The sequence below is a fragment of the Drosophila pseudoobscura genome, chromosome 4 (genome assembly GCF_009870125.1).
Source record: "Drosophila pseudoobscura strain MV-25-SWS-2005 chromosome 4, UCI_Dpse_MV25, whole genome shotgun sequence".
In the NCBI taxonomy this organism is placed as follows: domain Eukaryota; kingdom Metazoa; phylum Arthropoda; class Insecta; order Diptera; family Drosophilidae; genus Drosophila; species Drosophila pseudoobscura.
In genome coordinates, this window is record NC_046681.1 from 9,783,949 (window position 1) to 9,795,624 (window position 11,676).

Below are 11,676 nucleotides of genomic sequence, written 5' to 3' on the forward strand. Positions count from 1 at the left end.
ATCATCTATAGATTATTTCTATTTATATTATTTATACATATTCCTCGATAAATATGTTGTCTAGACGGCTATATCTATAGCAAATCCACTCTGCCGTGGCTATTGGACAGTCGGCTTCCAGGGAATTCAAAAATATAAAATCCTAAAAGTCTAAAATTATAATTAGTACAAGGTATTTGGTGAGACTTCGCGTTTTAGATAAGCGGCTCGTTGTGATACCTACATATATCTCAGATGTGTATAGCTTGAATATCCTCGCAACCCACCAGGAAACAAACCGTTCATAAAATAAAAAAAACTTCCTTTGTGCACAAATGACTTTTGTATTATATCAATAATAGTTTTGCCCTAAAAAAATATAGAAAAACTTTGTAGAATTTTTTTTTTAAAACAACTATATAGGGATTTTGTCTAAATTGATAACCTCAATTGTTTTTTCAGCCCCGTGATGAGCTTCAATCGATGGTCAAGGGCCTGTTGGTCCACCAAATCCGTTCCCAGGGGCTGCAGCTCCTCCTCCAGCTCGGCATTCCGCTCCAGCAATTCCTTGCGGACTATTAAAGTGGCTTCTTGCTGGGCATCGTTTTCATCTTCTACGTCGCTGTCCTCGTGGGACAGTCCGTTGCCATTGGTGGTGGAACCATTGGTCTCCGCTGCTGCTGCAGCAGCGGTAACCCGCGAGGTTGCGTCCGCCGGAATCAGCAGCGACTTGACAAACTCGCCGCAGATCAGGCTCATGGCAGGCATCGTGTGGGCGGACAGATTGACAAACTGTAATGGCGAAATGAACATTAATTGGCATTGACCTTGCTGAAGTTCACAACAAAGTGTGTTTTAGTGGTGTGCGTTGTTATTATTTTTCGGTTTTTTCGGGTGTCACGATTGCGGTTCAAGTTCAGTCGTAGTCCCAGTCTCAGCACCGAGACCCAAGCCTCGCTCAACAATGTTAATCACATGATTATTGTACTCCTCAAAGGGGGTATTATGATTCACAGCAGAGGTTTGTAATTCTATCCACGGCACTGTCAAAGACATAGCTATGTTCTTGATTGAGTATCAACATCAGCCATTACCGCCCAATAGCATAAGTTGGAAGATCAGGTCACTATGCCGTATATCTTCCTATGCATATATCCACATGTATGTGCCACGATAAGTCCGCCAGGGTATCTAACTCTTCGACTAAAAACACCTTACTTCCCGTCTTGTATTGGTTTGATCGTCTGTCATTGCCTGGGGTTTGTGCGGCGCATTAATAAACTGCTCAAGCCCTCGAGTGGATTGTCGTTTAACCTTCGCGCATGCGCTTGGCCATCCACTTGGCCATTTGTTGCTCCACTTTAATGCAAAATTGTTTGAACAAAAACAGTCGATGTGCAAACATGTGACCAACTGTCAATTGTAATTGCACAATATCAAGTTGTTTTCCCTCAAATTAATTAAAGAATAAAATCGGCAGGAAGCAAACAATCATTTGTGACTCAATACATGACTCGGCGGCGATAACCCAGCTAGAGTATACAAATTGAGATGACTTTCAGCTTTCCACAAGCTTGAACCGACTTAAACTAGAAAAACTCTGGGAAAAATAATGGTAATGCCTAAATATAATTAAGGCAAGTGCCAGGCCCGCACACAAGATATTATTATTACACCTAGCAACAGACTTGCGGAAATTTACTATTTACACAGTCTAGAAAAGCGATCCCAATTACGTACATATTTTGGCCAGGAAAATACTTACAGAAAAACAAAAGTAAAGTGTCAAAAGCACGCAATGGCCATGCCATGCTTCTGCCCTACGCATAAACAACATATTGAGTAACGAAGTCCGAGAGAGAAGAGAGGGGCGCAAGGAGAGAACGAGGGAGAGCGTAATTGAAAGCACAGTGGAACAAAGATAACAATAACTGGTTGTGGGACCACTATATACATATAATGTGGTTAAAAAGAATAGAATGCTGACTCGGAATCTTCAGATTTTAAGCTTATGTTCAGAGTTCCTATAATTTCTTCTTCCCTAAAGTAAAGTTTTCTTTAATCGGAAACTGAAGCAAATGGTCAATAAAACCTGGATTGAGGTGAAACTAGAAACCTCAGATTTCAGTGACCATTATGATATAGGCATTTAAAATATTATAAAAATAGATGTTAATGGGAATACATATAAATATTAGTCTTTAGTACTAAAAACGCTATATACATTTTTTCCACTGTCCAAAAGGGGGCTTGCATCGGCACGACTGCACTTGCCATTCACAATAGCCACCACCGGAGCTTAAGAGAAAGAAACAGGCAGTAAAGAGCGAGCGATTCGCAAACAATAACAAAACGAACTTTACGAGCCACGAGCGGGGCTTTCGTTCCGTTAGAATTATGAGAGCGGAGCACGCACGAAGCGGCTGGCCTGGTGCTCGTGCCCGTGCCCGGCCACGCCGAGTATAAATGTCGAAGTGCTTCGCCGACAAGTTTACACTTTACCGTTGTATTTCAAACAACAAGGGAGCCGGAGCAAGTTCAAGAGAAAGAGAGCGAAAGCGGAAGCGCGTGCCGCTAAAGTTTACGGAAATAAAATTGAACACAAAAAAGTTCAAAGCGCAAGCCCCCCTCAAGAGGCTTATTTGTCCTCCTCATCAGCAACTGCAGCAGCTGACAATAACGCGTCGATTCTTATTAAACAATTTACGATCCAATTAAACAACATTTTACACCAAGAGAGAGGGAACGGAGTGGAGTAGCGTGGATTGGATTGGATTGGGAAGTAGAGGAAGAGTCACCAAAAATAAACGGCGAAAATGTGGCCCAACTTTTATGCTGTCATTTCCATGCTGTGCCTTGCACTCGTCGCCATCGGCGCCCATGCTGGACCCGTGCCAATTGTGAATGAGGTGAGTGCGAGCCAAAGGAGTTGTGGGGGGCGCAGTAAAGGCCACATTTATAGGAAAGAGGAGAAAAATAAAGGAGTAAAGCAGCGCAGAAGGGGAGACTATTTAGGGAATGGCTAAGAAAACAAAAGGAGTACAGTACAATAAAGGGGCCGACCCCTATTCGAAGAATAGGAGAAAGAAGGAAAAGTTCAGTTCAACTGCAGGATGCATACATTTAGGAGAAGTACAGCAGGGGTCTTATATATAGGGGCAGCAGAAGAGGGCATCTTTTTGGGGCAATGACTTCACTGAAAATCTTCTGCGTGGGTGGTAAATGCAACCCAATGTACGGCAAGTGCGGAAGTGCAACCCCCTTCTAATGAATAGTGGGCGTTGAACATTTTCTCGAGAAATAAACTGCAGTCTTAATTAAAAGATTGCTTTCTAATTAAAACATGAGACATAATAAACAAGAATTAAAGGGTAGCTCTAAACATCAAGCTTAATGAGATTCCAGAACGATTACGCTGTAAGTTTTATTTTTACGATGTGAAAAATAATATTCCACTAAAGTAGGGGAAATGTATTGGGTTTTCTTTAAAAATCAAGAATATCTGAAAATTCGTACTCGTTTTATCAGAAATTTGATATACTCATCTGAAATGTAGATGTCAGCTGAATGATATAGCTTCCGGATCTGGGCGGTTCGAAATCCAGCTATAAGACGATCTGAGCAAAGTTCCCACCAGATAGCTATAAAACTTAGATACTTTTGGCTGGCATAGAAACAAACAGATTGCTGCTGATCTAAACATACTTCTTCCCACCTTTAAGGTGTTCCAACCCCTTGCCGAAAGTACAACACCCTCTTCAAAGGGTATACAAATACAGTCATTGTACACGTTTACGTCGTGTGTTGTTAATCTCTGTAACTATATATAGCCGGAGCTAATGAAGTAGACAACATCTGTACGAGTATAGTAGACAAAGCAGTTTATACAAAATTTCGAGGATTGTGGATCAACCTTATCAATGTCTCCCTGTCTCTGCAGACTTGACCTTTGGTAGAATAAACAAAGTGATTAATAATTATATAAATAACAACTGATTGTTCCATAGATGGATGATCTTTGGAAAAGTGATCAAAGACCAAAAAAAAAAAATGAGGAATCCCCAAATAAAACAAATGGAAAAGTTCTCTGATGATTATTCAAGACTATTCTACTCAAAATGGGATCTGTTAGGAATCGTATCTTTAGATCTTTTCAATGCACGAGACTACAAAAATCTCATTATTATTCAGTTACTAGGCGGCTGATGATTATTGCGCATGATTTACAAAAATTCCTAAACAAAACCAATTGAAAGGCGCGTCCAAAAATAAAACCCACTTTCGAGTAGATGTCGTTATAAATCTCAATGGAAATTATTCAAATTGAGACCAGCAGACGACACAAAAGAACATCACATAACAGAAAGATTAAAGGGTGCCCCCGTGGGGTAGAACAAAAACGTAAAGGAGGCAACATTGTAAAAATAGTTCAATACATGTTTCAGACGTAGATCAAACAACTTTGACAACCTTTTTTCTAGCATATAATTATAAAAGACTCCGTTAAAGCTATTCAAAATAGTACATAAGTACATTTTCTGGTCTTCCGAAACTCATATATAAATGTCTTCCACAGCACCAACAGCTGATGCCCAAGGTGCCCCAATGGCATTGTCTGCGCTACTTCAAGCACGACGTCTTGATGATGCGTCGCTGTCGCCACTTGCGTGTACCAACGGCGCCGCGGCTGGGCGATGTCCTAAAGCGAAAGAAGAAGTAAAGGGAATCGATCCAAGACAAGACAATCATCGTCAATACTCTTTAAACGACTGAGCAATTGAGCTAATATATAGCCACAAAAAGGAGATTTTTGTACCCAGACCAAAGTTAAGCCATACTAAACCATATACGAAAACAAATTAATTATAAACTTAAGATACGTCTAACCCATTGTACTTCATAGATGCGTAAGGTTTCAATAAAAACAATAACTTTGAGAACTGTTCATACATAAGCCTATAAACTTTAAAATAGTTTTTGAACGAGACAATTCTCTCCAGATTTCACCAAAACTAAGACAATAGAAAAAGATAATGAATATGATATATGTATATCCATATCTAAGTCAACTACTTTTAAGGCTGAATTCATCAATGTTGAGTGGTACACAATAAACCACAACAGTTATCTGACTTTGAGACATGTCCACACATTTATGGGTGTTTTTCGACTTTCTGACCTCCTTCTGACTGCGATTATCTGGGATTATGTGGAAGATCCCTGTGTGTTGAAGGTTTTAAGCACTTTGCTGGGTCCAATATCTCCCAAATCCTATAAGGGGTTGCTTCCCCAATGTTGACCCGATATCTCGCTTAGTCGTATTTAGGCACATTTAAATTCGTTTGCAAATACAAATAAAACTTACCGCACTGACGGCACTATGCTCGCCCCGACCCACTATCAGGGGCCCACTAGTGGTCTCGAGGGCCTCCAGTTCCTTCTTTTGTTGCCTCACATGAATACCAAAGGTGGCATGCGTTAGCAGGTTCTCGGTGACGGCGGGCGTCTGGGCAAAGCTGATCGGTGCTGGGGCATCATCCGATGGACTCTGGCCGGGCGCCGCCAGGTATGCAATCTCCTGCGTTTGGGTGAGCATCAGCAGAGTGGACTGCGCCTGCCAGTCCACATTAATGGAGTTCTGTTTCGGCTGGCGCCGTGGCAGCCAGGCCAGGCCATAGGTTTTGGGCAGATTCCTGCGCTGGTAGAGCGGCAGCGGTACATTCGGCTGGAAGACATGCACTGCAAGGAACGATTGATAATATAAAGAGACCTACTTTTGACATTCGCAACTCACATTCGTCACTTTTTGTGATGACGGCGATCAGATTGGTCAGTGGATCGAAGGCCAATTGCCGCACCGATAGCTTGAGACCCGCCTGGAGGCGCAGCGTCAGCAGGTTCCAAATCAACACTCGCGACTCCGTGCACACTGCCACCAGATGCCCCTGAGCGCCAGCTCCAAATTGCACATGCGATATCTGTGCCAGTCCCTGCATGGGCGCCGCCTTGGAGGGTATTCTCTTGGGTGGTGTCGTGTGCAGATGCCTCCGCTTGGCCGGCGGCTGCTTCGGTATGGTGTTGTCATCCAGCTTGAGGATGCTGAACAGAGCCAAGACATCTGTTTGCACCAGATCCTCATAACTCTGTCGCCGCTTGCTTAGCTGATCCAGCCGATGCTTGGCCTTGTAGCGATGCCTCGTGTGCAGGCGATGCAATCGAGCATCGAGTTTCCTGAGACGCACTCTGGCTGACTCTGGCCGCACGACACACCGCTGCAGGTACTCCATCAGCTGTTTCTGGCAGGCGGGGGGCACACTGCACTCGATTCCAAAGCGTCGCAGCAGCTGCAGTTTCTGGTGGAGCGCCAGCTCGGACATTTTCATGATGTGCGTGAACACAGACTCTTTGCTGTCGGCCTCGAGCTCCTTCACCTGATTCCCTTTCACTGGGGTACCCATAATCAGATCCTTGGCTTGCTGCACCAACGTCTTGTCGTCACTGCTACACAGTGTCTTCAAGATGGCCCACAGTTGCTGCCGCTGTTGGACAATCTCGTTGCGGGCTCCATTCAGCGTCGTTTTTGCCAGACGCAGCTGGGCCTTGGACAATACACCGTCTAGACCTGGCGGACAGCTGAGAGAGTGTAGGGGCTGGGTCGGATTCCTGGCATCGTAGAGGGCCAAAATGTTGCCATAACCCACGGCCAGCAGAGAACCATCTTGGGAGAAGCAAATGGAACCAATGGGCAGATTCCTATAGCTTGTCTGGGCCAAGCAGCTCCACATTATGCCGCGCCTGTAGATGTTCTCCGAGTCGGTGATGCCCCACACTTTGATCACATTATCCTTGCCCGCAGTGGCGCAACGCAAATTGTCCACTTGGAATTGATTGGAGAAGATGATGGCCTTAAAGCCCTGCTCATGCGGCAGATTAATGTCCGTGTTGAGAATGTAGCTATAAATGTTTATGTTTTAGTTGTGGATAAACATTGTTTTTGGTTTTGGGTACCTCTGTAGCTTTTCATTGTATTGCCAGAACTTGAGACGCACTTCGGGAAAGTTTTCCAAATCATTGTACACCTCGCCAGTGGCCATCCAATTGATGTTGAATGCGGCACGTGTCACACGCGTATTGTACACAATCAAGCTATCCTCATGGCTGTGTATGTTATTGTCCACCACGCGAAGCTGTCAATAAAGAAGCAACTAAAGAATTAGGCACACAAGATAGGAAGCTAAGACTCACATTGTACAGCAAATTCTTGGTGTACGCCGAATAGAACTGCAAGTGTCCGGCTCTTCCATTGAGTACCAACGTATTGGTACGTGGATTGAGGCGCAAACCCAAAGGGAACTTGCTCCTCCCCGTCTGATCCTTTACGTCGTATGTAAAATGCTGTACCGTAGACTTGATGATGCTATTGCTCCCTCCGAGCAGCTGTATGGCATTATCCTCGGTGCAGACGAGTACATGCTCATTGTCAGCGCTCACCACAATATGGCGTATGGCGCTGGCCATGCGCGGCAGGTATTTGCGCTCCTCGGGCCTGTCCAAGGGCCACTTAACCAGCACTGTCTCATGACCACCGCTGTAGAGCGTGGCACCAGATGGTGAGAAGGCCAGGCTGGTCACCTCCGTGTGATGCCAATGGAACAGGGTATTGGTCATGGTTTCTTGTTTGTCAAACTGCCGCCAGACAAAAATTCGTCCCACTGAGTCGGCCGTGGCTACCACCTCCTCGCTGGGACTCATACGTACACACCTAATGGGGTTCTGGTTGGCGTTCTTGTAGCGACAAAAGTTCCAGGTCTCATAGTTGATAAAATACACATAGAAACCCTGGGCCAAGATTATGTACTTGAACTCGCCCTTTCCCACATCCACTACGGGTGTTCGCAGTCTGTGAAAAGACAAACAAATTAGAAAGATTCACAGAGATTTTCTGAATTTAAAACCCAAAACTCACTTCAATTTGAGACCACAGTTGACCGCAATTTTATCTCCCGTGCTTGTGTTGACCACAAACCAGTCGATCTGCTTGCCACTCTTCCGCTTGACTGTCACAAAGGCGCAGGCGGTGTCGCCGCCCCGGTACAGATTCAATAGGTTGCAGGTTAAGACTTGAAAATCTGCCAATTTTAGATGCACCATTGTTTTGAGGACGCCCGCCCGCCAGTTCCAACGCAGCAATTTGCCTGTGCTGGTGCAGCCCAGGAGCAGCTCTGGCTGCTTCTGGTCCAGCTCCAGGCTAATCAGCGGCGCCGTGGCATCGTCCAGGACGCGGGTTAGCTCGCCCGTGCTGGTCACATAGACCTGAACCTTTGGGCCGCATCGCACAAAGATGAATCTAAGGGGGGACATTTGTGGTAAGAACTTGAAAGGTCTTTCGCTGACTTTTACTAACCTTCCATCAGGTGAAAAGACGGGCGGATGTTCCACAATGTTACCGCCAGCCAAGTAGTGCAGCTCTAGTTGGTCTTCTTCCTCGAAATTCATGGCTGTCTGGCGATGTTCCGGATGCTAGCCTACTCTATAGTGCTTGAGCACTGGATATGCAGTCTAAATATACTTATTTTATGCAACTAAAACTCCTTTTTCTGATTTATTTTCGAACAAAAGTTCCATCACAGCCAATGCACGTGTAGCGGATAGGATTAGTGTTGTAAAGCGGTTGTGTGCAGATGTTAAGCACTCGTGTTTTGGAACCAGCTGTTGGCGCGCTAAAATGTTTAATTTCATTATATTTATCTTAAATGTGATAAAAATTGATAAATTGACGATCAATTTAAATATTTAAGCTTATTTAAACGTTATAGTCAAATATACATATACAAATTCAAATGGATTTCAAACATTTACATGAGGCATGCAACTCTAGGGCTAACATTTATGATAATTCAGTTGTTAAAAATTATGTAAAAGCCTTCCATAATTTATATTATGAATTAAGTATTGCATTTTATTATATATTTATTTGATTTGATTAACTGTTTTCGTTTTAATTTGTAAAATGTTCAATTATTTGAATACTGCCGCTCTTTTTAGCGAAAGTAAACTAAAAAGCAGTGCTGCAAAGTGTTTTTCATATTGCAGCCCTGGAAATGTGCTGAGGTAAACATTAATATGCTTCTGAAAAACATGTAATAAATATAAAAGAAAGTACATATTAGGTTATAATCATCTATACGACGACATATAATTATTGTTACTGGTCAATCAATGGTCATTTGAACCACATAACTGCTTAATTGTGGAACACCTCTCACTACTGCAGGGTAGAACTACTTTATTTGAACTACTATCCTCTTTCGTTTTTTTGTTTTGACCTATTTCGCTAAAACCTTTTTTTACACAAGATCCTATAAAAGCAAGTATTTAGAATAAACCAGTTAAGGACAAAATTGATTCATAAATCGTATGAAATGATGTGGGCATGGCTATATGTTCTATATAGCAAGTAATAATCCACGGAATATCAAAGCCGAGTAATATGTAAAATATAACTTGAATTTGTCAGTATATTTACGGTATATTTTTCAAATGAGATGGTATATTTTGGTATATTTCTGAGGGTCGGACGGTATATTTTAACGATAAGTCAGTTCACTGGTCACACGAGTCGACAGAAATAAAATTATTAATTTTGCTTAAAATTTTTGCAAATTAATAGTACAGGATAAGCTATTAGTGGCTTAGATCGGAGCAAGTGTCTTTTGCCAATATTTGTAATACCGCGAATGGTGTGGTTAGCCGCTGGTGTGGCACTACTGCGCAACCCCCTGGCACACGAAGGCTGCAATATATAAAAATATATTGTTAATGGATCAATTGGCCGTACATCCACTGTGAAGTAAGGGATCGGAGCTAAGAAGTCAACGGCACGCAACGAGTGGACGCCCCCAAAAAAGAACCGCACCGCAGTGCCCTGCGGCAGCCACAAAAAATCAACATGAAGAAGAAACTCAAATTAACAACAACAAAAACGACTGAGAACATGTGCAACGTAGCATGCAATGGTGGAGACTACTTGCGGGCAAGTAGTAATAGTAGTACTGGATGCAGAGGAGGGCAGCCCCTGCAGCCGGTCGTGGTGCTGCTTTTGCTCATCGGCTGCTGCTGCCTCAGTATGGCCGCCGCCGATCCCCTTAAGGTTGTGTACGCAGTGAATGCCGGCGGAGAAGAGCACACGGACCGCAATGGCATTACCTACGAGGCGGATCCGCTAAAGAATGTGGGCATTGCCTCGGACTACGGCAAGCATCTGCTGATGATTGGACGAACGCACGAGCATGACGAGATGCTGTATCGCACGGAGCGCTACCACACGACGACCTTTGGCTATGACTTCCCCACTGACGGCGACGGTGATTATGCGCTGATAATGAAGTTCTGCGAGGTGTACTTCGATGCCCCCGGGCGCAAGGTGTTCGATGTGCTGCTGAATCGCAAGCATACGGTCATCAGACAGCTGGACATCTACGAGCAGGTGGGTCGTGGCTCGGCCCACGATGAGATTGTCTACTTCAAGATCAACAACGGGCGACTGCACTACTTGGGCGAAGTATCGGATGTGAGGAACGGCCAGCTGCGGCTGGACTTCATCAAGGGTGCCCTGGACAATCCCAAGATCAATGCCTTTGCCCTGCTCAAAGGAGACATTAGCCAAATTCCCACATCGGAAGCCAGCACCAGGATTGGACCCGAGAAGCCCAATCAGGGACAGCAGGAGCGTGTGGTACGCACTCAACGAGACGAAATAGACGAGGATGACGAGGACCTAGACGATCTGGATGAGCTGGAGGAAGAGGACATGCTCGAGCAGCATGCACCACCACCACCACAGCAGCAGCAACAGCACCAACACCAGAATCATCATCATCAACAACAGCCACCACAGCAGCCCCAGCAGCAGCAGCAGCAGCAACAACGCCAAGAGCAATCCCAAGCACAGACGCCCGACTCGAAACGCGCGTTCAGCGGACCACGTCAACCCAATCCATATTCGATGGATGACTCTTCCATATTGCTTCCAGTGTTTATCGCCATCGGAGCTTTCATACCGCTGCTTTTCTGCCTGTGCAAGCTGTGATCCCCATGGGAACGATCTTGGTGCCTCGGCCTGTTTGATTTATTGCTTTTTGTGATTTTGATAAAAGACTTAATTGTATACTTATCGTTTAGTTTGTACGTTAGGCATACCCTAGAGACCCCCCTTTCCCTCCTTTCCCATCCTCTTTTTCCTTTGCATTTGCCACAAGACGCACAGATCTCCGCCTCCTCTCCCCATATATCGTTTCTCTCTATAAACCTAAGTCCGTACATATGTGTTCCTTTTTTTGACTACTGCCGTTCCAGGCTGAGTGTACTTAAACATATTGTAACTCGATTCTTCCAAACTTAAGAACTTAAATTTTAGTCGGTGTTGTTCTATGGAGAAATGTGCGCACAAATTCTAAGCGGTTTTTTGGCAGTTTTGCTTGAAAACTGTTTAATTTTTGAATCGAAATGAAATAAAGAATCAACCTTGTTTGTTATAAAGCAATATTGTGGTTCATTTTTAGTTTCTTTTTATGTTTTATTTCGTATTTTTGGTGATCATTGATAAAGCAAAGTCTATTTTTAAAATGAATTTAGATTCAGTAACTGTTCGGCACTAACTTTTGTTTAGTTTAAGGGCTTAAATTTGCAATTTAATGC

General features: G+C 43.9%; 3 protein-coding genes across 3 annotated transcripts; 2 read left to right on the forward strand and 1 right to left on the reverse strand.

The window, feature by feature from the left end:
- Positions 1 to 299: 299 nt before the first annotated feature.
- Positions 300 to 8,671, reverse strand: l(2)05287 (WD repeat-containing protein l(2)05287). The gene is made up of 7 exons (XM_001357469.4): positions 8,384 to 8,671; positions 7,946 to 8,326; positions 7,225 to 7,879; positions 6,988 to 7,166; positions 5,774 to 6,933; positions 5,345 to 5,718; positions 300 to 771 (listed from the first exon to the last, which is right to left on the reverse strand). The coding sequence occupies exons 1-7, from the start codon at positions 8,473 to 8,475 to the stop codon at positions 412 to 414; spliced, it is 3,201 nt and encodes a 1,066-aa protein (XP_001357505.3). The 5' UTR covers positions 8,476 to 8,671; the 3' UTR covers positions 300 to 411.
- LOC6903587 (uncharacterized) lies at positions 2,447 to 4,924 on the forward strand. Its single transcript, XM_002132418.3, has 2 exons — positions 2,447 to 2,888; positions 4,556 to 4,924. The coding sequence occupies exons 1-2, from the start codon at positions 2,796 to 2,798 to the stop codon at positions 4,697 to 4,699; spliced, it is 237 nt and encodes a 78-aa protein (XP_002132454.1). The 5' UTR covers positions 2,447 to 2,795; the 3' UTR covers positions 4,700 to 4,924.
- Positions 8,672 to 9,537: 866 nt separating the features above from the next.
- On the forward strand, positions 9,538 to 11,521 carry LOC4818193 (malectin). Its single transcript, XM_001357468.4, has one exon. It carries the CDS (start codon positions 9,929 to 9,931, stop codon positions 11,066 to 11,068), a length of 1,140 nt encoding a protein of 379 aa, XP_001357504.4. The 5' UTR covers positions 9,538 to 9,928; the 3' UTR covers positions 11,069 to 11,521.
- The last annotated feature ends 155 nt before the right edge of the window (positions 11,522 to 11,676 follow it).

Coding starts and splice junctions, on each gene's coding strand:
- LOC6903587 (XM_002132418.3), top strand. CDS start 2,796: ATGTGGCCCAACTTTTATGCTGTCATTTCCATGCTGTGCCTTGCACTC. Junction 2,889..4,555: donor CCGTGCCAATTGTGAATGAG/GTGAGTGCGAGC, acceptor TGTCTTCCACAG/CACCAACAGCTGATGCCCAA.
- LOC4818193 (XM_001357468.4), top strand. CDS start 9,929: ATGAAGAAGAAACTCAAATTAACAACAACAAAAACGACTGAGAACATG.